This window comes from Neofelis nebulosa, chromosome 11 (assembly GCF_028018385.1).
Source record: "Neofelis nebulosa isolate mNeoNeb1 chromosome 11, mNeoNeb1.pri, whole genome shotgun sequence".
Taxonomy (NCBI): domain Eukaryota; kingdom Metazoa; phylum Chordata; class Mammalia; order Carnivora; family Felidae; genus Neofelis; species Neofelis nebulosa.
Window position 1 is genome coordinate 47,753,190 of NC_080792.1, and position 27,669 is coordinate 47,780,858.

Below are 27,669 nucleotides of genomic sequence, written 5' to 3' on the forward strand. Positions count from 1 at the left end.
ATTCTGTAGATTGTCTTTTGGGTTTTTTTTTAAATGTTTATTTATTTTGAGAGGGACAGGGAGAGGGAGGGAGAGCAAGCATGCAAACAGGGGAGGGGCAGAGAAAGAATCCAAAGCAGGCCTCATGCTGCCAGCACAGAGCCCATTGTGAAGCTCAAACTCATGAACCGTGAGATCATGACCCGAGCCAAAATCAAGAGTTGGGTGCTTAACCAACGGCATCACCCAAGTGCCCTGCCTTTTAGTTTTGTTGATCATTTCCTTTGCTGTTCAGAAGCCTCTTACTTTGATGAAGTCCCAATAGCTTATTTTTGCTTCTGTCTCCCTTGTCTCAGGAGACCTATCTAGAAAGGAATTGCTATGGCCAATGTCAAATAAGTTACTGCCTGTGTTCTAGAGTTTTTATGGTTTCAGGTCTTTAGATCTTTAATCCATTTTGAGTTTATTTTTTGTGTATGGTGTATGAAAGTGGTCTAGTTTCATTACTTTGTAGGTTGCTCTCCAGTTTTCCCAACACCATTTGTTGAAGAGACATTCTTTTTCCTATTGTATATCCTTTCTGGCCATATGAGGTCTTTTGTGGTTCCATCAGATTTTAGGATTACTTGGTCTAGCTTTGTGAAAAATGCTGTTGGTATTTTGATAAGGATTGTGTTAAATATATAGATTGCTTTGGGTAGTATAGACATTTTAATGATATTTGTTCTTCCAGTTCACGAGCATGGAATATTTTCTGGTTTCTTGGTGTCTTCTTCAGTTTCTTTCATCGGCATTTTGTAGTTTTTAGAGTACAGGTCTTTCACCTCTTTAGTTAGGTTTATTGCTAGGTATTTACTGCTTTTGGTGAAATTGTAAATGGGATTGATTGCTTAATTTCTCTTTCTGCTGCTTCATTATTGGTGTATAGAAATGTATCAAATTTCTGTACATTTATTTTGTATCCTGTGACTTTACTGAATTTGTGTATCAGTTCTGATAGTTTTTTGGTAGAGTCTTTAGGGTTTTCTATATATAGTATCATGTCATCTGCAAATAGTGAAAGTTTTACTTCTTCCTTCCTGATTTGGATGCCTCTTATTTCCTTTTGTTGTCTAAATACTGTGACTGGGACTTTCTGGACTATGTGAATAAAAGTGATGAGAGTGGATAGATATCCTTGTCTTGTTCCTGACCTTAGCGGGGAACCTCTCAGTTTTTCCCCATTTAGGATGATGTGAGCTGTGGGTTTTCATATACAGCCTTTCTTATGTTGAGGTATGTTCCCTCTAAACCTACTTTGTTGAAGGTTTTTATCATGAATGGATACTGTACTTTGTCAAATGCTCTTTTTGCGTCTATTGAGAGGATCATATGGTTCTTTACATGTATTATTAATGTGATTTATCATGTTGATTGATTTGTGAATATTGAACCACCCTTGCATCCTGGGAGTAAATCTCACTTGATGGTGAATGATTTTTTAAAATTATTTTTTTAATGTTTATTTTTGAGAGAGAGACAGAGACAGAGTGCAAGCAGGAGAGGGGCAGAGAGAGAGGGAGACACAGAATTGGAAGCAGGCTCCAGGCTCTGAGTTGTCAGAATAGAGCCTAGAGCGGGGCTTGAACTCACAAACTGTGAGTTCATGACCTGAGTTGGAGTCAGACACTTAACCAACTGAGCCACCCAGGTACCCCATGAATGATTTTTTTAAAAGTATTATTGGATTTGCTTTGCGAGTATTTTACTGAGCATTTTTGCATCTATGTCCATCAGGGATATTGGCTCATAGTTCTCTTTTAGTGGTGTCTTTATCTGGTTGTGGTATCAGGGTAATGCTGGCCTTGTAGAATGAATTTGGAAATTTTCCTTCCTTTTCTACTTTTTGGAATAGTTTGAGAAGAATATGTAGTAACTCCTCTTTAAGGGTTTGATAGAATTTGCCTGTGAGGCTGTCTGGTCCTGGACTTTTGTTTCTTGGGAGGTTTTTGATTACTGATTGAATTTCTTGCTGGTAATCAGTCTGTTCAAGTTTTCTGTATCTTACTGTTTCAGTTTTGGTAATTTATATATTTTTAGGCATTTATCCATTTCTTCTAGGTTGTTCCATTTGTTGGCCTATAGTTCTTCAGAATATTCTGTTGTAACTGTTTGTATTTCTGTGTTGTTGTAGTTCTCCTCTTTCATTTGTGTTTATTTGGGTCCTTTCTCTTTTTGATAAGTCTGGCTAGATGTTTATCTATTAATTTATTTTCAGAGAACCAGCTCTGATTTCATTCTTTTTTTCTTTTTTTTTTTTTTAATTTCTTTTCTTTTTTTTCTTTTTTTTAATTCCTAGGGGTGCCTGTGTGGCTCAGTTGGTTGAGTGTCCGACTTTGGTTCAGGTCATGATCTTGCATTTGTGGGTTCAAGCCCCACTTCAGGCTTTGTGATGACAGCTCAGAGCCCAGAGCCTGCTTTGGATTCTGTGTCTCCCTCTCTCTGTCCCTCCTCTGCTCACACACTCTGTCTCTCAAAAAATAAAACATTAAAAAATTTTTAAAAATCTCTATCATTTATTTCAGCTCTAATCTGTAATAGTTCCTTCCTTCTGCTGACTTTGGCTTAATTTGTTCTTTTTCTCCTTTAGGTGTAAGGTTAGGTTGTCTATTTGAGGTAGGCCTGTATTGTTATATACTTCCCTCTTAGGACCACTTTTGCTTCATCCCCAAGGTTTTGGACCATTGTGTTTTCATTTTCATTTTTTTCCAAGTATTTTTAATTGCTTTGATTTCCTGTTTTACCCATTCATTGTTTAGTAGCATGTTTTTTAACCTCCATGTATTTGTGGTCTTTTCAGGCTTTTTTTTTGACAGATCAGCTTTTAAAAGTAATGGATGGTAGGTACAGATATATGGAAAGGACTTCCCTAATAGGCTCTATGAACTACAGAGCAATGGGAACAACTACAGTACAGAATTTAAATTTTATCTGCTAATTACTAGTTACAAACCAAAGTTATTTTCCTAGCTGGGAATTGAGCAGAATAATTCTAAAAAGTGCTAAAAGAATAAGAAAAAAACAAATTGATATTAACGGTACCATTCCTACTGTCTCTACCAACTTCCCAAAGACTTGAATAGTTTTTCTATGTGGTGGTTTATAATGATTCTTCCTTGAAAATTTAGATTCAAAAAAGCATTCCAATGTAACTAGAATTAACAGTCCCATGCAAATATCAGTCTAAACTGAGGCAATATCCCTGTAAACATGAAAAATTTAATTGTTGGTGTTTAAATGTACTTTTATCCTGTTGTTAGTAACCAAGTGTTAAAGTGTCCTTGATAAAAGTCAAGATGGAGCCTTCTGAAAAAGTATTTAAGTCATAAGGGTGATATTGTCTGCATTATAGAAAGTTTTAAAAATAGGAAAAACATAAATGACTAAAATACCACCTCTGTTTCTTTCGCATATTATATAACTTTCTAATTTATTTTCAGTACCTACATTAGAACAGTTTTTTTTAACTGCAGAACTAATGCTTGTTTATGTTCGAAATGAGGAAGATGAAGGCACCAACAAAGTGTAATCACCTATGACCCAAAAATCCACAAAGATTTACCTTTTAGCTGTTATTCTCTGGTAGACTAGACTTTTTTTTTTTTTTTTTAAAGTTTAAAATAGTGGCACCTGGGTGGCTCAGTTGGTTTAGCATCCAGCTCTTGATTTTGGCTCAGGTCCTAATCTCATGGTATTGAGCCCTACATGTGGACTCTGCACTGACAATTCAGCGCCTTCTTGGGATTCTTTCTGTCTCTCTTTCTGTCCTTCCCCCACTCACACATGCTCACTCTCAAAGATTTAAAAAAATAAAAATAAAATTTAATACCAACTCAAGAGTGTAAATAAAAGAAAGTTCATACATTATTATCAGAATACAGAAGTGTCTCATGGTATTGAAAAGCAGGCATCAGAAGGGATGGAATCAGGAACCAGGAAGCTGTTAGGAACCAAGAAGATTGCCACTCATTGTGTGTGTATCCTTCTCATTGCTTGGTCTCATTTCTGCCTCTTAGCAGATCCATTTTCCAGCATGCATGCTAGAAGATGGCAGCGCTGAACTCTGTTCGGTAGACAAGGATCTCCTAAGCTCAGCTTTAAATTCCAGTGGGAGATAATTTGATGGCACCTGCTGTGTTAGACATCTGCCTCTGATACAGTCAGCTGGAACTCTGGGGGCGGGGCATTATGGTACAAACATGGCTGCTAGGGCCTTCCCCTTGGGGTGTGGAAGGGGCAGTGCTCAGACAGCTTACCACCCACAACTCCACAATATGGATGATTATCTATCTCTATATTTTCTAAGACTAAATTTTCCCAGTTTTTTTTTTTTTTAAGATGTTTTCCATTTTTATTCAAATTTATTGATCCTCTTCTTTGGTTTCTTTGAACACTCCTAGCCTTAGAGATTTAGTAAATAGTTGAGTCTGTTTTCTGCTAGCTTATCTGTAATCACATTCATTCATTAAGCAAAAATGCTGAGCCTCTACTCTGTGCCAAGAACTATTTGTAGATGTTGGAGATCCAACAGTGAACAACACCTGATAGTTTCCACAATTTGGGAGCTTATATCCTAGTGGGAGGAGACAGATAAGGTGTAAATACACATATAATGTCAGGCAGTGAGGTGCAGAAAAATAAACAGGATGAAGGGGATAGAGAGTGATGGCATGGGGTAGGGGGCTGTTGTTTTGGAAAGGGTGTAAGGGAAGACCTCCCTGAGCGCAGAGCTGCAGTGAGTCAGAGCGAGCCCTGAGGAAATCTGGTAGAAGAGTATTGAAAAGCAAAGGAAGCAACTGTAAAAGCTCTGGGATTGGAGAGGAGAGTGCTTTGCATATTTGAAGAAGAAATCTTTCCGGGTACCTAGAGCAGGGCAAGTTGGGGAGAGGGGAAAGGTCAGGAAAGTAGCCAGAGGCCCAGCCCCATTTGTTGGTGTGCTTGCTGGGTTTTGAATAGGAAACGCTATGTGAGAGTGTTAGGATGTGAGGCTCTCAAATTGCTGACCACTTACCTTTATTTACATCCTTCATCAAGCAATCTTTCCTTTCTGTTTTTTATACCTTTCTCCTACATTTTAAGAATTTGTTTGCTATTTTCTTTCATTGCTTCATCTGCTTCTTTTTTTGCAAGTATCTCTTTTTCCAATAGTTTTTTTTTTTTTTTTTTTAATGTTTATTTCTGCGAGAGTGCGAGCAGGAGGGAGCAGAGAGAGAGGAAGACAGAGAATCCCAAGCAGGCTCAGAGCTGCCAGCGCAGAGCCTGACATGAAGCTCAGACCCACGAACCATGAGATCATTACCTGAGCCAAAATCAAGAGTTGGATGATTAACCAACCTAGCCGCCCCACAAGTAACTCATTTTTAATGATTGTTTTTGTAATGTTTTAATATCTGGTAAGGTTTCCCTTTTGAGGATTTTCTTTGACATTCGTATCTGTTTATTCTCCCAGATGGCATTCAAAATAATTTTTTTTAGGCTCCTAGTAAAAATACCATTGGTATGTTATTGAAATTACATTCTGTGTAAATTCCTTTGAGGAATGTTGACATTTAGTGTTTTCATTAAGGGACAAATGTATATCATATACAAATGTAAATATTGGATCATTTCTGTTTTTTACTTTATTTTGTTGTGCTTGATAAGAGATTTTGAAGTGTCTGGTTATGATGCTTCTCCAGGTAGGGAGGCTATTTCATTCAGTTCAGAAAGCATTTTATTTGATTCTTACTGTCTGCCAGGCACTTTAGGCACTGAATCTAGAAATGAAGGCTTGGTGCTGGGATTTCAGTTAGTTGGCAGGAGTTCAGAATTTATTTTTGGTGTTAGGGCAGAATTCCATGAAAGAAATCACATTGTTCTCCTCCTCTTCACCTAAAGGAATAATTTCTCAAAAGTGCCCTGTAGATAGAATAAAAATAACAGTTGGCAGACCTTTTTTAAGACCTCTTCCTATATGCTAGCTAGAAAACCTAAACTGGTTTTTAATTTCTCAGTTAACACTTTAAAAAGTTTTTTCCCCACTAAGGCAATAATATATAATCCAAGTTTTACCCATTAGTCCTATAAATCTACCTCTAGAAGCTGAAACCTGTGAATTTTTCTCCACATTTTCTGCTACTAACTCTGCGGTCCAAACCACCATGATCTTTCACCTGGACTATTGATATTGCTTTGTACATATTATCCCTACTTTTCTCTTGCCCACATTCACAAGGCATTTTCCACACTGTAGCCATGGTGATCTTTAAAAACAATGTTTTTATTATGGAAATTATCAAGCCTTAAAAAATAGAATAATAGAATTAATTGATGTCTCCCTCCCACTCTCTCCATCTCTCTGTCTCCAGGACAGACATGTCTCAATAATGGCCACTGTCCAGTTACGTTATTTTTGTGTATAAATATTTCAGTGTATGGGCTCCTAGCTGGCTCAATCAGTAGAGTATGTGACACTTGGTCTCAGGGTTGTAAGTCTGAGCTCCACGTTGGGTATAAAGATTACTTAAAAATAAAATCTTAAAAAAAATTTTCGGTATAAAAAAAAAACCTGTAACCACATGATGGTTGCACAGCTCTGAATATACTGAAAACCACTGAATTGTACACTTGAAATGGGTGAATTATATGGTATGTAAATTATATCTCAACATAGTTGTTAAAAAAATATCAAGGAGCCAAAGTTTGCATTTCCCCAGTTATACTTTTAAATATTTTTTAACACTTTGATAGAGTTTTAAACGTAAGTTGGATAGTGTACTGTTTTTCTTAAAACCCTTCAGTGACTTTTCATCATATTTATAATAACCCATACCCCTTGTACTGACTCAGAAAGGTCTGACCTACAAAGCCCTGGCGTAATATGCTTCTTTGCCTCTCTGACTTTCTACCTCTCTTGCCCACTAAATTTTTTCTACCTCAGGGCCTTTGCATTAGCTGTTCCATCTACTGGAATGCCTTTCCCTATATTTTCCCAAGCCTAGATCATTCCTTTCAATTTAAATACCTTTTCCTCACAAAGGCCTACCCTGATCAGTTGCCCAGTCTCCAGTCTAAAGTGGTATCCTAGTCATTCTCCATCACATCATTCACTTATAAAGTATCAGCATAGCATAGTTTATCTGGCATGTAATTGTTGTTAATTTACTATTTCCCTTTTTCTGTGCCTTCCCTGCCCCCCTCCCATGTTTTCTGTCATGTTCACTGCTGAATCCCCAGTGCCTAAAATATTAATTGGTGCATAATAGACCCTTGTTAGGAGAAATTCATACAAAAAACTGCCCAACACATGCCAGGTGTTTGGTACTTATAAAAAGGTTATTTGCTAGAATATATTATCTCACTGCATAAACAGAGTTCTGGTCAGGTATGTTACTTTGAAAGGGCCATTTTCTACTCCCAAGTTATAACATGACTGGTTTTTGGGGTTTTTTTTTTGTTTTTTTTTTAAGCGACCTTATTTCATACAGCATCCTGTTCACTTCAAAGCTCAATAAGTAACTTTTAACAAATTCTGTTTTTGTTGTTTGGCAAAACATAGGGTGCTTGCATGAATAAGGTTGCAAAAGTTACTATAATGCCTTGCTGGTTTCATTCTCCATTATCACTTTTTCTTTTGTCCTCAACTGTGGACCATCACACTCTTTGCTTATGATCTCTCTCTGCTACCTGTTCTCTGGTGAAACAGCTTAAGAGTGGCTGTGGTAGGCTGAATGACAGCCCCCTAAAGATGTGATTAGTTAAGTATCTTGAGGTAGATAATCCTGAATTATCATGGGGGGCTGTGTAATCACAGTTGTCCTTACAGGCAGGAGGAAGGAGAATCTGAACATTGAGAAAGAAAACGTAAAGATGGAATCAGAGGTTGGAGTGATGCCCTTTAAAGATAGGAGGACCACAGTTTGAGCCCTGTATTGGGCTCTGTGCTGACAGCTCAGCCTTTGGATTCTGTGTAGTCCTCTCTTTTTGTCCCTTCCCTGCTCATGCTCTGTCTCTCTCAAAAATAAAAAAAATAAAAAAAATTCTTTTAATTAAGATGGGAGGACCACAAATCAAGGGATATAGGTGGCTTCTAGAAACCAGAAAAGGGGTGCCTGGGTGGCTCAGTTGGTTAAGTGACTTCAGCTCAGGTCATGATCTCATGGTTTGAGTTGGAGCCCTGCATCAGTCTCTGTGCTGACAGCTCAGAGCCTAGAACCTGCTTCAGATTCTTTGTCTCCCTCTCTCTTGTCCCTTCCCCCCACACCTCTCTCTCTCTCTCTCTCTCTCTCTCTCTCTCAAAAATAAACAAACACAAAATTTAGAAACCAGAAAAGGGGCAAGGCAATGGATTCTCCCCTAGAGCCTCCAGAAGGAATGCAGTCATGTCTACACCTTGAGTTTGGCCTAGTGAGACTGATTTTGGATTTCTGATCTCCCAAACTATAAAAGAATTAATCTGTATTGTTTGAAGCAATTAAGTTTGTGGTACTTTGTTTTAGTAGCCATGAGAAACCAATTCAGTGATTTAAAGTATAAGAAGGCTTGAAGGATCACAGAACCTGTACAGAGTGTTCTGAGGCTAATCTTGCTGGCTTAGTAGTTAGCTACCAAAATGGAAGCCAGAAAGAGTTGAGATGGCAACTTCAGGTGGGTAATGTGGGGGGAGAAGAGAGAGGTGTGGTTGTTGGAATAGTGAAAGAATATTCATGCTGTAATGGCAGTATCCATGTTATATACAATTAAGCTCTTGATGGTTTGTTTCCTTGTGTTTTACACAGATCAGAAACCCCTTGACCTTGCCCAGGGTGCTGAAATGAAACACATTCTTATTGGTAATAAGGTACGTAGTAATAGACTACATGCATATGATCATTTTTAGAAAAAGATTTTGAATTCCTGAAATACATAGATGGCATTTTTAATGAAAACATATTTTCAATAGGTCATCTACAAAGCACTGAAACGATATGAAGGCCCTCTTTGGAAGGTAGGCTGAGATGATCTTATTTCTAGAACTGGAAAGAATTCTCAGGTGCCCCATTTTTATTTCATAAAAAAATTTTTTTTAATGTTTGAGAGAGAGAGTGGGGAGCCCATGCTTGCATGGGGGTGGGGGCTGGAGAGAGATGTGGGGAGAGAGAATCCCAAGCAGGCTTCATGCTGTTAGCCCACAGCCCGATGAGGGGCTTCATTTCACAAATCGTAAGATCATGACCTGAGCTAAAATCAAGAGTAGGACCCTTAACCAACTGAGCCACCCAGGTGCCCCAAAAATTATTTCAGAAGAAAAAATGATTTAAGCATTCTTGGATCTTGCAATGTAAACCATTTTGTGTGTGTGTGTGTGTGTGTGTGTGTGTGTGTGTGGTATTGGCTTTCGTTAGGGTTCCACTTGTTATAGCAATTGCTGCTCTTTTTGTTGATGGTCTAAGAACACTTTTAAGTGACCAAGTTTATGCAGAACAGTGTTTAATCATAGAATTGCAGTGTTTTTGTTATGAATGTTGAAACAGGGAGGACTTGATAGGAATTTAATGTTTGAGTTGTCACAGAACACACATACAAAATCTTTCTGGTTCTAAAAATTTCTTTGCATTTTGGAGTTCATTTATTTTCTAGAATTAACTGTCTTAGAGCCTGTGTTTTCTTTTGTATTTGCAAGCACTCCCTTTATTTATGCACAAGTATGTTTATGTTGTATAAAATTAGAATTAATTCTTAGACTTTGTCTTTGAAGTCCACAATTGAAAATTGTCCTATAATTATCCTTGGACAATATTGTCAGAACTATAAACTGTGTTCATTATTGATCTTATCAGTATGCCATTTCTTCTCTTCTTGTCCCCCTGTAGTGGTATGTTTTCATTACTGCACCTAGTTACCTTAGTTCATGTTTGATCATTTTTTTTATATAATGTTTATTCTTGAGAGAGAGAGAGGGAGACAGAGTGCAAGTGTGGGAGGAGGAGAGAGAGGGAGACACAGAATCCGAAGCAGGCTCTGGCTCTGAGCTCTCAGCACAGAGCCCGATGCAGAGCCTGAACCCATGAGCTGTGAGATCCTGACCTGAGCTGAAGTCGGACACTTAACCAACTGAGCCGACCCAGGTGCCCCCATGTTTGATTATTTTTTAATATTCATCAGTACTATCTACATGAAAGACTACAATAGAATTATCATAACTTAATTTTTATCAGTCAGGTATTTGAATCTAGATCTATCAGCTTGGAAAATCCTTGGCATTTTTTCCCTTAGAGTTCAAGATTTTTTGGCTGGAGATTATTCTGGGTGGTATTAGAACATGGAGTCCTTTCGTGGTATAGGAAACAGTAAGTATTATGATCCTGATACTTAGTAAATTTATTCTCTAAATTTTGAAAGATTAAAAGTTTTCACTTATCTCTTTAATATTTATTTATATTTCTAATAATTGTAATATTTATTTTGAAGGCCTGATGCAGTCCATAATATTTATCGCCAGGGATGCAAACACTTAACTCAAGCAGTATGCACGGTAGGATGACACATGCATCTTTTGCCCACAACGTGAAGTCAGTGTTGCAAGTGTTATTTTTATAAAGCTGCCTTGTCAAATCTTGGGGTAGGGGGGACTTGTGTGTATTTTTATTTGAGAACAAGTAAAACTGTGGAATCTCTTTAAAAAAAAATAATGAACCCTTGTTTATTTCACATATTGTGGGATGAGATAGCAGTGGTCTGAAAACATAAAGAGCCTGTCATGTTTTGTGTGTGTGTATGTGTGTATATTCACACACATATATGCATGTGTGTGTACATGTATTTGTGTACTTATACATGGGCAAATCGAGATAAGGGAAGTTTTTCTGGTGTTAAAATTTAAAACCTGTGTCAAAATTGGGATTCTTAGGTCCTCTGTGTTCACTGTTATACTTTACCAACCAGGAGAAAAAGTGAGTTTCTCCTCTTAGGTATTAGTCTAAGACTGGAGCCTAGACATGCTTTCTTCTTTCCTACTTGAAATCCTTGAGGGTTGTCAATATGTCATGGCAATCACTTGTCACATTCCCCAGCAGTACAGCCTGATTACACAGCCAGCCCTTAATTGTCCTCACACCCCTTCCTCCCTTCACATTAGACCAGAGGGCCAGGGAACCTCTCTCTAATCTGGTATGTGTAATCTTTTGTTTTTTCTTTCAGTGCAATCCTGGCCATTGTCTTCTGTTCCCCCTATAGAATCATCTACTTACTACCAAGCTTTTTCCTTAGTTGAGCCTTTTATCTCGCAAATAAGTGCTCCCCCGCCCTTTTAAAATTTCTTGCTCTTTAACTTCTGTGGAATCCATTAGCTCTTGCTGTGTTATGCCTCTCCTTGTTGTATAACTTTTGTTTCTTCTGTAAAATGTCTGCTTAAAGCTTATCTTTATGAGGCCCATATCAACACAAGCTAATGAGCATTCACTGTGTGACTGCTGTAAAGCAGACTCTGTTTGTTTTGTAGTTTTTTTTTCTTAAGTTTATTTGAGAGGGAGGGAGAGAGCAAGTATGCACACACATGAGCGGGAAAGGGGAAGAGAGAGAGGGAGAGAGAGAATCCCAGGCAGGCTTCACACTGTCAGCATGGAGCCTGGTGCAGGGCTCGAGCTCAAGAACTGTGAGGTCATGACCTGAACCAAAATCAAGAGTCAGATGCTTGACCAACTGAGCTACCTAGGCACCCTACTTTATAGTTTCTTAAGGTAGAAGCTTAGAGTATTGATTTGAAATCTTTTTTCTAATATAAGTGTTTGCAACTATCAGTTTCTTAATTTTTCTTCAGTGTGCAGTTCAGGGCCATTAAATACATCTGTATTATATTGCAGCCATCAGCACCATCTATCTCCAGAACTCTCTTTATCTTCCCATACTAAAACTCTGTACCCATTAATCACTTATTCCTTTCCTTTCTATTCCCAGCCCCTGCCAGCCACCATTCTACTTTCTCTCTCTATGAATTTGACCTTGCCAGATACCTCAGCTAAGTTAAGTAGAATCAGACAATATTTGTCCTTTCGTGACTGGCTTATTTCACTTAGCATAATGTCCTCAAGATTCATTCATGTTACAGTATGTATCAGAATTTTTTTCCTTTTGGAAAATTTTTAATTACAGTAAAAAAGCACATAACAAAATTTACTATTTTAACCATTTTTAAGTGTGCAGTAGCTTGAACTGTAGTCACTTTGTTGTGCAACAGATCTCTAGAATTTTTTCATCTTGCAAAACTGCAGCTATACCCATTAAGCAACGGCCTATTTCCTCTACCCCTAGCCCCTGGCAACCACTCTTGTACTTTTTGTCTCTATGAGTGTGACCACTTTAGATACCTCTAAGTGGAATCTTAGAGTATTTGCCTTATGTCATTTCGTCTGATATCCCCAAGATTCATCCATGCTGTAGCATGTGCCCGGAATTTTTTTTGAAGGCTGAGTAATGTATATGCCACATTTCTTTATGCGTTTATTCCTCAGTTTACATTTGGATTGCTTTCACCTCTTGGCTTTTGTGAATAATGCTGCAATGAACACGGATATGCAAATATCTCTTCAAGATACTGCTTTCAGTTCTTTTGGATATAGACTTAATAGTGGAATTGTTCAATGATGTGGTAGTTCTATTTTTGATTTTTTGAGGGATTTTCATGCTGTTTTCCAAAGCAGCTGCCCCGTTGTATATTCACACCAGCAGTAATGGGGGTGGGGGGAGGGCTCCAATTTCACTTTTTCCACATCCTCACCAGCACTTATTTTCCTTTTTTTTTTTTTTTTTTTTTTTAAATATGGGCCATCCTAATGAATGTGAGGTGGTATCTAATTGCAGTTTGATTTGCATTTCTCTGATGACTAGTGATGTTGAGCATCTTTTCATGTGCTTAGTGGGCATTGGTTATTGTCTTTGGAGAAATGTCTAAGTCCTTGGCTCATTTTTTAATTGGGCTGTTTGGTTTTTTTGTTGGTGTTGAGTTGTAAGGGTTCTTGGCATATTCTAGGTATTAACCCCTTACCAGTATATGATTGTAGATATTTTCTCCCATTCTATGGATTGCCTTTACACTCTTTTTTTTTTTTTTTTTTTTTTTTTTTTTTTCAACGTTTATTTATTTTTGGGACAGAGAGAGAGCATGAACGGGGGAGGGACAGAGAGAGAGGGAGACACAGAATCGGAAACAGGCTCCAGGCTCTGAGCCATCAGCCCAGAGCCTGACGCGGGGCTCGAACTCACGGACCGTGAGATGGTGACCTGGCTGAAGTCGGACGCTTAACCGACTGCGCCACCCAGGCGCCCCATACACTCTCTTGATAATGTCCTTTGATGCATAGAAGTTTTTAATTTTGATATAGTCAAATTTATTTTTTTTTTCTTTTTGTCACTTGTGCTTGTGGGTATCATGTTCAAGGAATCATTGCCAAGTCCAGTCCCATGAAGCTTTACTCCTATGTTTTCTTAAGAGTTTTATAGTTTTAGCGCTGATGTTTAGGGATAGTTTTCTCCTGAGGCCTTTCCCCTTGATTGCAGCCAGCTGCCTGACAATCCTGCCATGGCTTTTTCTTTGTGTGCAGGTCTCCCTGGTTTCTCTTCCTCTTATTAAGGAATCCAGTCTTACTGAATTAGGGCCCCACTCTTGTGACCTCATTTAATCTTTTTTTTTTTTTTTTTTTTAAAAAGAATTTTTTTTTTAACGTTTATTCATTTTTTTGAGAGACAGAGCATGAGCGGGAAAGGGGCAGAGAGAGGGAAGCAGGCTCCAGGTTCCGAGCTGTCAGCGCAGAGCCCCACATGGGGCTTGAACTCATGAACTGCGAGATCATGACCTGAGCCGAAGTAGGACGCTCAACCAACTGAGCCACTCAGGCGCCCCTGACCTCATTTAATCTTAATTTCCTCTTTAAAGCTTAAAGCCCTATCTACAAATATAATCATATTGAGGGTGGGATCTTCATAAGAATTTGGGGAGGACACAGTTCAGTCCATGACAATCAGTGTGGTTACTCCAGCTTTCGAATACCATTTGCATGGTAGATCTTTTTCCATCTTTTTATTTTCAGCTTATCTATGTGTTTGAAACTTACTTATAGAGAACATAGAATTGTATCGGGTATTTTTATCCAATTTGACAAACTCTGCCTTGTGATAGGAATGTTTAATGAAGGACAGACACCTGGCTGGCTCAGTTGGTTGAGCGTATGACTTTTTTTTTTTTTAGTTACTTATTGAGAGAGGGGGAGAGAGAGAGAGAGAGAGAGAGAGAATGAGAATGAGAATGAGAATATATCCCAAGCAGGCTCCATACTGCCAGCACAGATCCTGACTCAGGGCTCAATCCCACAACCATGAGATCATGACCTGAGACGAAACCAAGAGTTCAATGCTTAACCAACTGAGCCACCCAGGCACCCTGAGTGTATAACTCTTGATCTCGGGGTTGTAAGTTCAAGCCCCACATTAGGTGTAGGGATTACTTAATAAAATCTTTAAAAAAAAATGTTTAATTTATACTTAATGTTGTTGACATGGTTGGATTTCTGCTGCCATTTTGTCGTTCTTTGTTCTTCCTCTTCTACATAAGGGAGATACTTCTCATGTATCATTTCCTTTTGTTTATATTTTACTGTATTTTAAAGTTATTTCTTAGTGGTTGCTCTAGCTATTATAATATACATCTTAATCTATCACAATTCATACTTTATTTCATAAAATCTGAGAACTTTAATATAGTTGCACTTCCTACCCCCTTCCTTTCTGTTATTGTTATATATATATCATGACTCTGTTTAAAAACGACAATATAGTGTTACATCTATTGCTTTATACAATTTTATGTCTGTTTCTTTGTTTTAAAATATTTTTATTGCACTATAATTCACATTGTATAAGGTTCACCTACTTAAAATGGTTCAGTAATGTTTTGTATGGTCATAGACTTGTGCATCCATAACCAGTCAGGTTTAGAACATTTCCCTAATTCCACAAAAAAAACACTTCATATCCATTAGTAATCATATCTGAGTGCCTGTCAGTACCACCTCCTCTGAGTTCCCTAGGTAGCCATTAATACCTGTCTCTATAAATTTGCCTATTCTAGTCATTTCATATAAATGGGATCATAGAATATGTGGTCTTTTGTTTCTGGATTCTTTTGCTTAGTGTAATGTTTTCAAGGTTCATCCATATTATAGCATGTATCATTACTGCAGTCCTTTTGTGGCCAAATAATATTCCATTGTATGGATAGACCATATTTATCCATTCATCAATTAAGGAACATCTGGGTTGTTTTCACTTTTTGGGTCTTAAGAATAATGGTGCTGTGAGCATTAATGTATCAGTTTTTGTGGGGATTTATGTTAATCTCTTGTGTTTTTTAAAATAGAGGAGAAAAAATATATTTATAGTCTTACTCTAACTCATATTTTTATCACTTCTAGTTGTGTTTATTTTTTTCAGTGGATGTATGGGTTATTTTTAGAAGTCATTTCCTTGCTCCACTGTAGCTCCATTCCTTCCTTTATCCTCTGTGCTATTAGTGTCATATATCATACATTAGTATGTTACAAGCCCAACCATACAATTTTACAATTGTGTAAATTGCTTTAAATTATATGAGAAAAGAGAAACTAAATACTCTATTTTAGAATTACCTATGCAATTTCACCAGGTTTTTTTTTTTCTTTTTTCTTATTTGGTGTCTCTTTCTTTCAGCCTAAGTAACTTTTTTTGATTTTATTCTTTTTTGTTAGGTATACCTAATGAATTGTCTCAGTTTTTTTTTGCCTTCATTTTAGAACAGTAGTTACACAAGACAGAGAAATTTTCTTTCAGCACTTTGAATATGTCATCCCCTTACCTCTGTCCTCCATTGGTTTTTGTTTTAATTTTTTTTCAATGTTTATTTTTGAGAGACAAAGAGCGTGAGCAGGGGAGGGGTAGAGAGAGAAAGACAGAGACACAGAATCTGAAGCAGGCTCTCCAGGCTTTGAGCTGTCAGCACAGAGCCCGATGTGGAGCTTGAACTAACGAACCATGAGAGATCATGACCTGAGTCGAAATCGGACGCTTAACTGACTGAGCCACCCAGATGCCCCAGGTTTTTTTGTTTTTTTTTTATGTTTATTTATTTATTTTTGTGAGAGAGAGAGAGAGAGACATAGGGTGCAAGCGGGGGAGGGGAAGAGAGAGCGGGAAGGAGAGAATCTGAAGCAGGCTCTCCAGGCTCTGAGCGGTCAGCACAGAGCCCAGTGTGGGGCTCAAATCCATGAACCGAACCCGTAAGATCATGACCTGAGTCAAAGTTGGATGCTTAACCACCCAGGTGTCCCTGTCCTCCATTGTTTTTGATGCAAAGTCAGCTGTTAATTTTACTGTGCTTCCCCCTGAATTTGATGAGTCTCTTTTCTGAGTACTTTAGTATTTTCTGGTTTGAGCTGTTGACAGTTTGACTAAGATGTGTCTAAGGATAGATCTCTCTGGATTTATCCTACTGGAGTTTATTGAGTTTCTTGAATGTATAATGTTTTCATTGAATTTGGGAAATTTTCAACCATTATTTTTTCAAATACTTTTTTCAGCTTTTTTCTCTCCTTCTGTGACTCTAATTGTCTATTGGTATGTGTGATAATGCCCTACAGTGATTTTTTTTTTTTTTTTTTTTTTTTTTGGTCCCCCTTACATCTCAGATTATCTGTTGAGGGAATTTTTCATTTCAGTTCTTGTGATTTTCAATTCCAGAATTTCCATTTGGTTCTTTTCCATAACTTGCATCTTTTTATTGATATTTTCTATTTGACGAGTTATTGTCATTATACTTTTAATTCTTTAAATACAATTTAGTTTTTGAACATTTTTCTGAGAGCTTTTTAAGTATCTGGCTCATTGCCAGTTTGTTGCTTGGCCCAATATATTTAGACCTCATGTACTGTGATGTTGGCTTTTCCTGATTGTTTGCCACCAAGATTGCTGTTGTTTTGACAAATCCCTAGGCTTGGGATTTTCAAGGCCCTCTAAGTAAAGTCAGCCCCAGTGTTTAAAGCTTGCCCCATCATGGTTCAGTTTTACCATAGAGTTAGGAGCAAGGGGGAATGGAGCATATTCAGGCTAAAACTCCATCACCATTCACTGTTCTTACTGAGAGATTCAGTAGATTTTTCTTGAATAAATGCTTTTCAGTAAGTTGTAGGTCTTTAATCAATTTTCAGTATTGGGGAATGGTCGTTTCGATTGGGATTGCTACAGATTTTCTTGGAGAGGACTATTTAAGCAATATCAAGACCTCCAAGCTATGAACATTGCATCTGTTCTCTATTGAAATCTGATTTGGTTTCCTTTTACAATGTTTTATAATTGTTTATTAAATTTATTCTTAAGTGTTTATTGAAGCTATTATGATAGACTTCAAATTTTCATTTTCTATTTTTTGCTATTATATATAAATTTGTTTTAATAGTTTTGGTAGCTTTTTTACACATTCCTCAGGGTCTCCTACATGCACAGTCATGTCATCTGCAAATAAGGATGGTTACATTTCTTTACAATCTGTATGCCCTTTCTTATCCTTTATTGTACTGGATAGGACCTCTGTTACAATTTTAAATAGAATTGGTGAGAGCCAGCATTCTTGTTTATTGTATTAGGTACAAAGCTTTGAGCCTTTCATTATGGAGTTATTAGCTCTAAATTTCATAGATGCCCTTAATCTGCTTTAGGAAGTTATTTTCATTTCCTAGTTTACTGAGAGCCCTTATCATGAGAATCTGTTGAATTTTATTAAATGCTTTTCATATTTAATAAACCAGTCTTCTATTGCTGGGATAAATTTCAGTTGGTCATGATATATAATCATTTTCATAAATTATTTGCTAATATTTTGTTAAAGATTCTTCTGTGTTCCTGGTAGATTTTGATTTATATTTTCTTGTGCTATTTTTGTGTGGTGTTGGAATCAGAAATACAGATCTAATATGAGAAATAATAGGTCTCATATAATGAATTAGAAAATATTCCTTTTCAGTTTTTTGGAAGAATTTTTGTAGGATTAGGTTTATTTCTTTCCTAGATGCTGATACAATTCATGGGCTAGAAGGGGTTTTTTTGGTTGTATTTTTGTTTGTTTTTGTTTTTTAATGGGAAGGATTGTAATTTCAGATTTCTTCAGTTGCTAAAGGGCTGTTTCAAATTTTCCATTTCTTCTTGGGTTGGTATTTGTAATTTCTGCCTTTAAAAAATTGTGTTTAGGGGCGCCTGGGTGGCGCAGTCGGTTAAGCGTCCGACTTCAGCCAGGTCACGATCTCGCGGTCCGTGAGTTCGAGCCCCGCGTCGGGCTCTGGGCTGATGGCTCGGAGCCTGGAGCCTGTTTCCGATTCTGTGTCTCCCTCTCTCTCTGCCCCTCCCCCGTTCATGCTCTGTCTCTCTCTGTCCCAAAAATAAAAAATAAAAAACGTTGAAAAAAAAAAAAAAAAAAAAAAAAAAATTGTGTTTATTTTCTTAGGTTATCAAAGTTATTGTTAGTGATATTCCCTTATTGTGTTTTTAATGTTTGTATGATAGGTAGTGTTGTGCCCTCTTTTGTTTTTTTATATTAGTAATTTATGTCTTTTTTTTCCTCCCTGGATTAATTTGGCTAGCAGTTTATCAATTTTATTGATTTTTTTCAGAGAACTAGTCCTTGATTTTCTTGAATTTTCCCATTGTTCTTCTGTTTTCTATTGCTTTTTATTTTTAAAAGTTTTCTCTGTGCTTTGGGTTTAATTTGCTTTTTTAAATAGTTTCTCAAGGTCAAAGCTTAGATTATTAAGGCTTATCTTCTTTGTTAATACAGCCATTTAAAGCTATCCCCTCACCTTTGCAACTGTTTTAGTTTCCTGCTGCTAATTTTGGTATATTTTCATTATAATCTAGTTCAAAATATTTTCTAATTTGTTTTCTTTGAACCAATGAATGTCTAGAAGTGTGTTATTTGATTTCCAAGTAATTGGGGTTTTTATGGTTTTTTTTTGTTTGTTTCTGATTTATAATTCCATTTTGCTCAGTGAATGTATCTTCTATGATTTCTGTCTTATCAAATGTATTGAGACTTGTTTGATGGCTCTATGTATGGATTATCTGAGTAAATGTACTTGAAAATGATGTCTGTTTTGCTATGGTTGGGTGTAGAGTCATAAATATTCAGTCATGGTGGTTGATGGTGTTTTTCAGATCTATGTTTTTGTTGATTTTTGGCTAATTGTATCAATTGATGAGAGGAGGGATACCAGAATCTCCAGCTGTGCTTGTTTAACTGTTCATTTCTCAGTTATTGCTCACATGGCATTCATGTTGTCTTCTTGACTAATTGATCCTTTTATTATTACATGGTGGTCTTCTTTATCTCCTGGGATATATTTACTTTTGCCCAATATTAATATAACCACTCAGGCCTTCATATGCTGACTGTTTGCACAGTATCTCTTTTTCTATCCATTTCCTTATAACCTATAGATCTTTATTTTCTATCTTGTATATATAGCATATATGTGGGTCGCTGTTAACCATTCTGAAAATTTTGCCTTTTAATTAGACTTCTTTTGAGAATGTGTTCCACTTTCTTCTTCACATATCAGGTAATTTTGTGTTGTATCCTTAATATTATGAATGTTAAGTTCTGGGGATTCTGGCTTCTGTTGTTTTCCTCTGTTAAATGTTATTTCTGTTGTTTTAGCAGGTTATTTTCTTGGCTGGGTTTAGATTGTAAACTCTTGTTTCTTGGCTGGCAGCTCTGGTCTGCATTCACAGAGGTTGGATTTAAGTGACTGCTTTGAATGTTTTCTCAGCATCAATTAGATGTGTGAAAAGACAGAGTTTGGGGATGCCTTCTCTTTTTCCCTTTGAGGATTCCCTCACTCTCTTTAGTATTTCTGGCTCCCTGGTTTCCTTTATTAATTCTCAAAGACAGGAAGGCTGTGGTTTTTCCACCTGTGCCCATGGTAGTTTTGTGCCACCTTATGGACTTTATGTCCCAGTTGAAAAATCTTGGGGATGGGAACTTACTTGCATAGTTACTTATTTCCTTTCCTCCGAGAGCATGTGCATGCCCCATCAGAGTCTGTCAACTTTTGTTCACTCTCCAGTTCCTTTAGGCAGTTGCCTTTTATATTTGTTTCCTGCCAGGAGTGTGGTCCTCTTATAGGGTCTTGTAGCAGAAGTCTGTCTTTTTCCATTCTTAAAGACATAATTATTTTTTATCCTCTCTCCCTTTCTTCCTTCTTTACGAATCTTATGTGTACTAGTTCCTTTACACACAGTTCAAACATTTTATACACTCTGCTCAGGCAAAAGGTTCAGGAGAGTGATATGAGTAAGAAATTGGAGCTGTGGTATTTAGAAGATTTTACAGCCCAAGTGCATGCTAAGTTATTAAATACAAAGGATAGAACTAAAAAACTACATACCTAATAGACTGTTAGTATTTACTTTGAGTAAGAATATGAAAGCCAGATATTTTCAGACAAAGCTAAGCTACAATGTGTGTGATATTCCCAATGTATTCATTTTTTACCCAGTTTTTCCAGTTGGTATTTTAAATTTTCAGTGGTGTATAATTAAGTCATTTTAATACTGTTACATATAGATAGATGATAGATAATTTAGATAATTTTAAGGTTCTATTTTATGTGCATGAATGATGTTGTCTTACTGACTTCTTTATATCCAAGGTAAAATCCACTGATAGCTGCCTCTTCTTTATTAAATGCTTTGATGACACTATTCATGGCTTCAGGGTTCCTAAGAATAGCCTTCAACAGTCAAGAGAGGTAATTTTATGGATTCACTTATATTTCATAAAACTTAGCATTTAAAAGCATAAAGAATATAAGACAGGTTCACTATTAACATCTAAAATCTTTTTGACTGTACCTTTTTAATGGGGGCAATTAAGATGAATCTTGAAATTTGGGTTATGAATTAATTTCTTTATCAACATGTCCCTGCAGGTATCTTCTGTTCATAATTTCCTTTATTGTTTGGATTTTGCGAATGTAAGGGACCCTTACTGGTTTTGGAAAAAGACCCTAAATGATGTAGTCTGCTCCTTAATTTATAGGTGCGGAAACTGAAGACCATAGATTGAAGTCATTTCCCAAGGTCACAGAGCTTACAGATGACAAAACCTGGCTTCAGCTTAGGCGTTCTGATTTATTACTGTGTAGGCTCGGCCTTCCTTTGTGGTAAATTGAACAGCAGCAGCAAGCAAGAAAATTGGGATTGATGTGACAGAAATTCATAGTGCAGTTACTTAATAGAGATTCCATATTCCTTCAGATCAAAGGAGTATTCGCAGACCTGTTGTGTTTTTTTGTAAACTACATAAGGGGTTAAAAGAGCCCATTTCCAAAGTGGTTAACCTGCGCCTGCAAAGAACCCTAAACAACTAAAGCCTGACTGTCCCAACATATCATAAAATGGTAAAATATGACCCTGAGTAATGCTATGAGAAACAAGGAAGTAACAAAGGTATTTTTAGGGCAAATATTCTTTTTGTGAAATCACTGATTTTTAAAAAAAGATTTGAAAGTTAAAGCATCCAGGCAGTTGTTGGCTCTTACAGTGATCTAAGTTTCTTGTGCTTATAACTCAACTGCAAGTTAGTAAAATTTTATTTCTGGATATATTAGTTTGTAATATAATAACATATCCAACAGTGTTGAGAATCTATAATTTTTAAGTGAAAAAATGTCCACCCATTATTCAGCTTTTATAATGTATTAATTTCATTGAATATATAAACTTATAGATGATATTTTTTAAATGTCATCATTTTGTTGTTGGTTTTGTGTGTGTGTGTGTGTGTGTGTGTGTGTGTGTGTGTGTGTGTGTTTTAGGCTGTTTTCTCCATGTAAATTTAGGCTTTCTGTATCATTGTCATATTATCTCTTTTGAGTAAAAATGCATTTCACTTTTATTTCAATTCTTGGATTATTTCAGGACTGGCTGGAAGCAATAGAAGATCATTCTGCGTACAGCACTCACTACTGTTCCCAGGACCAACTGACTGATGATGAAGAGGAAGATGCAACGTCCACTGTAGACTTGAAGGAATCCTTAGAGGTATATAGAAAAACCTAACCTGACTTTTAGAGCTAACTCTGTCACCAAGAACTTTCTTGTCAAATGTGAAGTTTTGAAATTAAGCTATCTGAGGACAATGGAGATAGCACTGCTGTTTGTCAGGTAACATTTTATTGGCATTTATGTTGTCTGTTATGATGGTACTATCAAATGTCTCTGTAGATAATACTCTAAATATAGAGGGCTGTGCTTCTATGTTATCTTTTTTTTTTATTAAAATTTTCACATTGCTGTAATCAGATTGTCGGTTTATTTGAAAACTGCCGCCAGTAGGGGGAGCATGCTTGACTTGCTGCCCTTTATGATTTCACTGCATATTTCAGAGTTTAAATAATGCAACCATAGTGATACTTTTACTGACTGGTAGTTGGATTTAAAACCACTTGTAATCTGTAACTTCATTGATGAAAAGTAAGGTAAAGCATCAGTAATGAATGGAGAGGCCTTCATGTGAGGTGACGTCAATGTATTATCCATAGAGAAATAGCAGCATATGTAATTGAAATGAAATAACTATTTTTTTTTTTCTGGGCATCAGTTTTCTGGCTGTGCCTTTTAAATGGGAATTGGGTTTGGAAGAATTATACTATGAAAGGATGATGGAGTTTCAATCCAAGTCATTATGTCAGAACATAGCAGTTTACTTACTAACTTTAATCTTTTTAAAAAAAAAATCGTTGCAGGATTTGAATGTTTCTAAATCAACAACTTTAATGAAGTTTGCTCATACCTAAGGAGTTTTATTGACTTAAGGACCTATAAACTTAGGAAAGAGATTTGGGCTTTTTCAATTTCTAATTTTATGATGGAACATTAAGAAGTTTGAGCTCTTCCATGTTCTGTTGAAGACATTCCCCAGAATTTATTGACATTTGCTTTACCAGTGCTACTTCGGTTTTTTAAAGCCTAATGTATAGTGTGGCAACCATAAACATAATTTTCAGATCCATGAACTTTGCAAAAATAACATCTACCAGAGCATCTAAATAACATTAAGACTGAGTAAAGAAAGAAGGTTTAAATATCTATGGCCAGAATTGTGTCAAACAAATGAAAAACAAAGCTGTGCTAAATATTTTAACTTTTAGTCCTTATTCCCTAAGTGAAAAGAAATCCTTTCCTATTTATCCTCAATATAAGGTAAATGATAAAACCCAGAAGGACCTACAAAGCATACCAGTATCTTTCCTAGGATTATGGTAATTTTAAGACCTTTTTAATGGAAGCTACAGGTAAATAAAAGCATACTAACTTGCATATCATTAAAAAATTTTTTCCTTGGGGGCGCCTGGGTGGCGCAGTCGGTTAAGCGTCCGACTTCAGCCAGGTCACTATCTCGCGGTCCGTGAGTTCGAGCCCCGTGTCGGGCTCTGGGCTGACGGCTCGGAGCCTGGAGCCTGTTTCCGATTCTGTGTCTCCCTCTCTCTCTGCCCCTCCCCCGTTCATGCTCTGTCTCTCTCTGTCCCAAAAATAAATAAAAAACGTTGAAAAAAAAAAATTTAAAAAAAAAATTTTTTCCTTGAAAAAGTGTTTCTTCTTTGGCATAGTTTTCAAATTTTCATGTTACAACTTCAACTATTTTTTACTCACTAGAATATCGTGCTCTTATGTTAACTTTAAAACCATGAAGTTTTTTTGCCTTCTAGATTTTATAGCACCCAAAGTTTGTGAGAGTTACAGCAAGTGGTAAGCACTCTGAGGTTGTGCAGGTTATAAACATGTCTCTGTCCAATGGAATTTGAATGCCAATTCTGTGAATCTTGACTTAACTCTGTCTCAACTGCTGAAATTTGGTCCAAAAACAGGTTAAAATCTGAAATGAGCTGTGAAGTATGTTGAATTGTAAGACTGGCTCCAGAATGCCTTTGATCATTGGATTCTTAAGTTGTAAGGATATTATGGGACCTATTTGTGAAATGAGATCTATCCTAGATGTTTATAAACTCCTAAAGAAAATTAGGAACGGTAGGACTAGAATACTCTAAAACTATCTGAATTGACATAAAACTAACCTTATTTCCTCAACATGGTTTTGGACAAGAAGTTATGGGGAAAAAATGTCCACCTTGAAAAAGTGACCATGTTACATGTTCTTTTGGTCTCAGTTTATCTCCACCCAAAATGAGGGCCTCCAAAAATTGAAAACAGTTTCTTTTCTCTATCACTGCCTTGAGGTTAGGTCTCCAGGGAGAAAAGTATAAGATAAATCACAGAAATACAGGCTTCATGGTTGTTGCCTTAATGAAAACTTTGAAAATATTTCAAATCTAACAATGGGAAGACAGATTCAAACACCGTATTGGTGTAGAAATGTACTGTGCAGTACGATAGCTACGAGACACATGTGGCTCTTCATACTTTAAAATTTCAACTCCTCATTTTAACTCCACCCAATTCAAGTGCTTAGTAGTCACATGTGGCTACCACTTTGGACAGTATAGAATGTTTCCATCATTGTAGAAAGTGTAGAACAGGGATAGGCTCTCAGATTTGGGGCGGCACAAGCAAAGCAGGGGTCTCCTATGTTGATGATATCTCAGTTCCGTAGGATCTGAGGATGTAAGATAACTCAGTGTTACAAGGAGTAACGAGCAGAGGAGGCTAAAATTTAATCAAGTGAGAAAGTGGTACACTTTGCTGATTTAAGAATAAATGATGCCTAATTAAAGTGAATATGCAGGAAGATGAATGTACATCAACACAGAGCTGATAAAGACTGGTACTTTCTTTTTTTTTTTTTTTTTTCAAGTTAAGTCCATTTTATTTATTTATTTATTTATTTTTTTTAATATATGAAATTTACTGTCAAATTGGTTTCCATAAGACTGGTACTTTCTATACAAGAACGAGACAGATTTATACATATTGATCTAAGACTTATGGTTAAGTGAAAAGGGCAAGGTATAAAAAGATGTATCTTTTATACATAGGGAGAAAAAAAAGGGATATACACACATATACACATTTGTGCAGACTTAGGTCATCCCTGGCAAGTTGAGAAATGAATAGTGGTGGTTGCTTTGAGGCTGGTAAAGGGGGAAAACGGACTATAGACTGATAGGTATGTGAGAGAGAATTGCCTTTTTCTCTATATCTTTTGATTTAATTTTTTAAATTTTGTGTAAATATCTGTTGTGAAATAACACTAAGCAGATGACGGAGCAGGTACAAAGAATGAATGCACTCTGGATGGACTTACATAGAGGGGAGATGGATTGGGCTGGAGGTAGGAAGCCTCCGAGATGAGCGGAGATGAGCACTGGGGCACACGACTCACATTCCTGGCTGTTTTCTGCAAAGAGGAATGTCATTGAGGTTCTACAATATACTACTTAAAAAGTTTAATATTATCAAGGTATAATTTTCATATAATAAAATTCATTTTATGTCTTCAGTGTGAAGACACGTATATACATGTTTTGACAAATGTATATACATATCTTTTGTAACCACCAAGAGACAGGGGGAGGGAGGGAGGGGGAGAGAGAGAGGACATTTTTATCACCTCAGGAAGTTCCTTGGGGCCCCTTCCCAGGCAGTGCCCTTCATCTGCATCTCAGGCAACCACTGATCTTTCTGTCATTTTAGGTGGTATCAGTTTTGCCTGTTCTAGAATTTCATGCAATTGGAATCACACTGTATGTGCTCACGGGTACCTGTCCTCTTTCACTCAGCTATGTTGTGTATATCAGTAGTTTGTCCCTTTTAATTCCTTGAGTAGAGGTGGTCTGCTTCTGTTCTTAATGAAATGTGGATCATCTCTAGCAAATAGGCTGGAATTAATGACCTCTCCCCTATCCTATTCAGTCCTCCCTAGCCCTTGATATACATTTTTGAGCTGTTTTTCTAAGCCAGAGATAATAAAGTGCATTAGCATCAATTTACGCAAAACCAGCAGCCAGGATCTGGGTGGGCAGAAGTGGGAGCAGGAGGCCTGTGTTGCGAATGCGCCCAGCTGCTCACGTGGGTGCCTCCTGTGCCCTGGGCTCTGGCTGTGGACACAATCCTGCTCTTGAGTTCTGTGCCCAGGTAACTTGGATTCAAAATACTGTCATACTTCAGGTACTAGGTCACTGCTCATAGTGGGATCCTGTTTATGTAGAATTAAAAGGAAAAAATTTAAACCTAAAAAGAGTGCATGACATAAGGTGAATGTCCTAGAAGTTAACAATGGGACACGATGCTGGGCTCTGCAAAGAACTCATATACATTAATCTTCATAAATAGATTTTTAGATTTTCATAACATAACTCATAGCTGCTAAGGGGAAATTACAGCAAACTAGAGAATGTCTGTACATTTTATTGATTTTCTCCTGTTCCTTTTAGTATCGACTAAAACCACACCAATTGTTGAGAACAGAAGACATGTTATTCCTAACTATAAAATGGAATGTGTAGATCAAATCTTCTCCAGCTAACCTATTCTGTACCTTTTAAAACAAGTAAATCCTTGATCAGCGAAGCTCTTTTTAGTAACTGTCAGGTAGATATGTTAAGATGAACATTCGTGATTCAAGTATTAGAGGATGATGGTATGGAGACCATTCTTGTCTTTATTACCTGAGGAACTATCCCTTTCAGGCATCCATCCAGCTGACCTTGACCATAGAAAGGAAAAGTGAAAACCGTAGCATTGACTTGCACGTGGGCAGGGGTATTAAATATGCAGAGAGTAAAAATGACAACTTTCTGTTAATAAATTATGAGTGATACATTTGGTTGCAGTGCATATTTCAATGCCTGAACCTTCCACTTGTGTTTATAGACTATGTCTGAAAAAACAATCCAGCATACCATTTCCCTTTCTATGGTGTTTTAAATTGCATAGTGTAGGTATTTTCCCTCTTCCAAAAAAAAAAAAAAAAAATTATATTTTGATGTTGTTAGAGCTCTCAAAACAGTAATGTAGATTTTAAAGAGAACATTGTGGTCACACAGTGTGTGAGAACACTGTCACTGATGTGGTACCATGAATAATTCTGCTGTGGGTGAGGCGAGCTTCATAAGCACTAAAAATTTTATAAGGAGAAAAGGCCGCTTATCTATGTCACTTTGTCATGAAGGACTGATTTGGGGGGAGTAAAAATGTTTAGTGATGAGCCATTTGGGATTAGGAGTACAAAGAGGGGAAGATTCATAAGGTTAAATGTATTACTCTACCTATAACAATGTGATTCTAGTATTAAGAAACTCAAGGTTCTCAATAAATATTTTTCACTGTCGTAACCAAGTGACTTAACAATAATTTTCTTATTCTTCCTTTTTAAAGGGAAACTATAAAAAAACTAACTTCAAAATTACATTGTTAATATAACAAATGTACTTATCTGATTTTTCAGTTTGGACTTCCAAATCTTTACTAAGATGGGATGGAACTTACATCATAAAATTCTATATTTATGTTTTACTTTTAAGGATCTAAAAATGTAGAAAATTCAGATTGCAAGAAGGATGCTTTCTATAATTGACTTTATCTTATTTTTATAAGCTTTGACTTGCAAAGAAAATGTCCTTATTGGTCTGCTTATGTGAAGGCTGTGAGCACTTAGATTGC

The 27,669-nt window shown here is 36.7% G+C and overlaps 1 protein-coding gene across 3 annotated transcripts in view; it reads left to right on the forward strand.

The window, feature by feature from the left end:
* OSBPL1A (oxysterol binding protein like 1A) overlaps positions 1-27,669 on the forward strand; it is a 269,191-nt gene that overhangs the window by 92,348 nt on the left and 149,174 nt on the right. For all 3 annotated transcript variants that reach the window (XM_058692476.1, XM_058692475.1, XM_058692477.1), the window contains exons 8-13: positions 8,775-8,836; positions 8,939-8,983; positions 10,252-10,325; positions 10,447-10,510; positions 20,700-20,798; positions 21,970-22,092. In XM_058692476.1, coding sequence (XP_058548459.1) covers positions 8,775-8,836; positions 8,939-8,983; positions 10,252-10,325; positions 10,447-10,510; positions 20,700-20,798; positions 21,970-22,092 — 467 coding nt within the window. The remainder of the gene's footprint in view (positions 1-8,774; positions 8,837-8,938; positions 8,984-10,251; positions 10,326-10,446; positions 10,511-20,699; positions 20,799-21,969; positions 22,093-27,669) is intronic.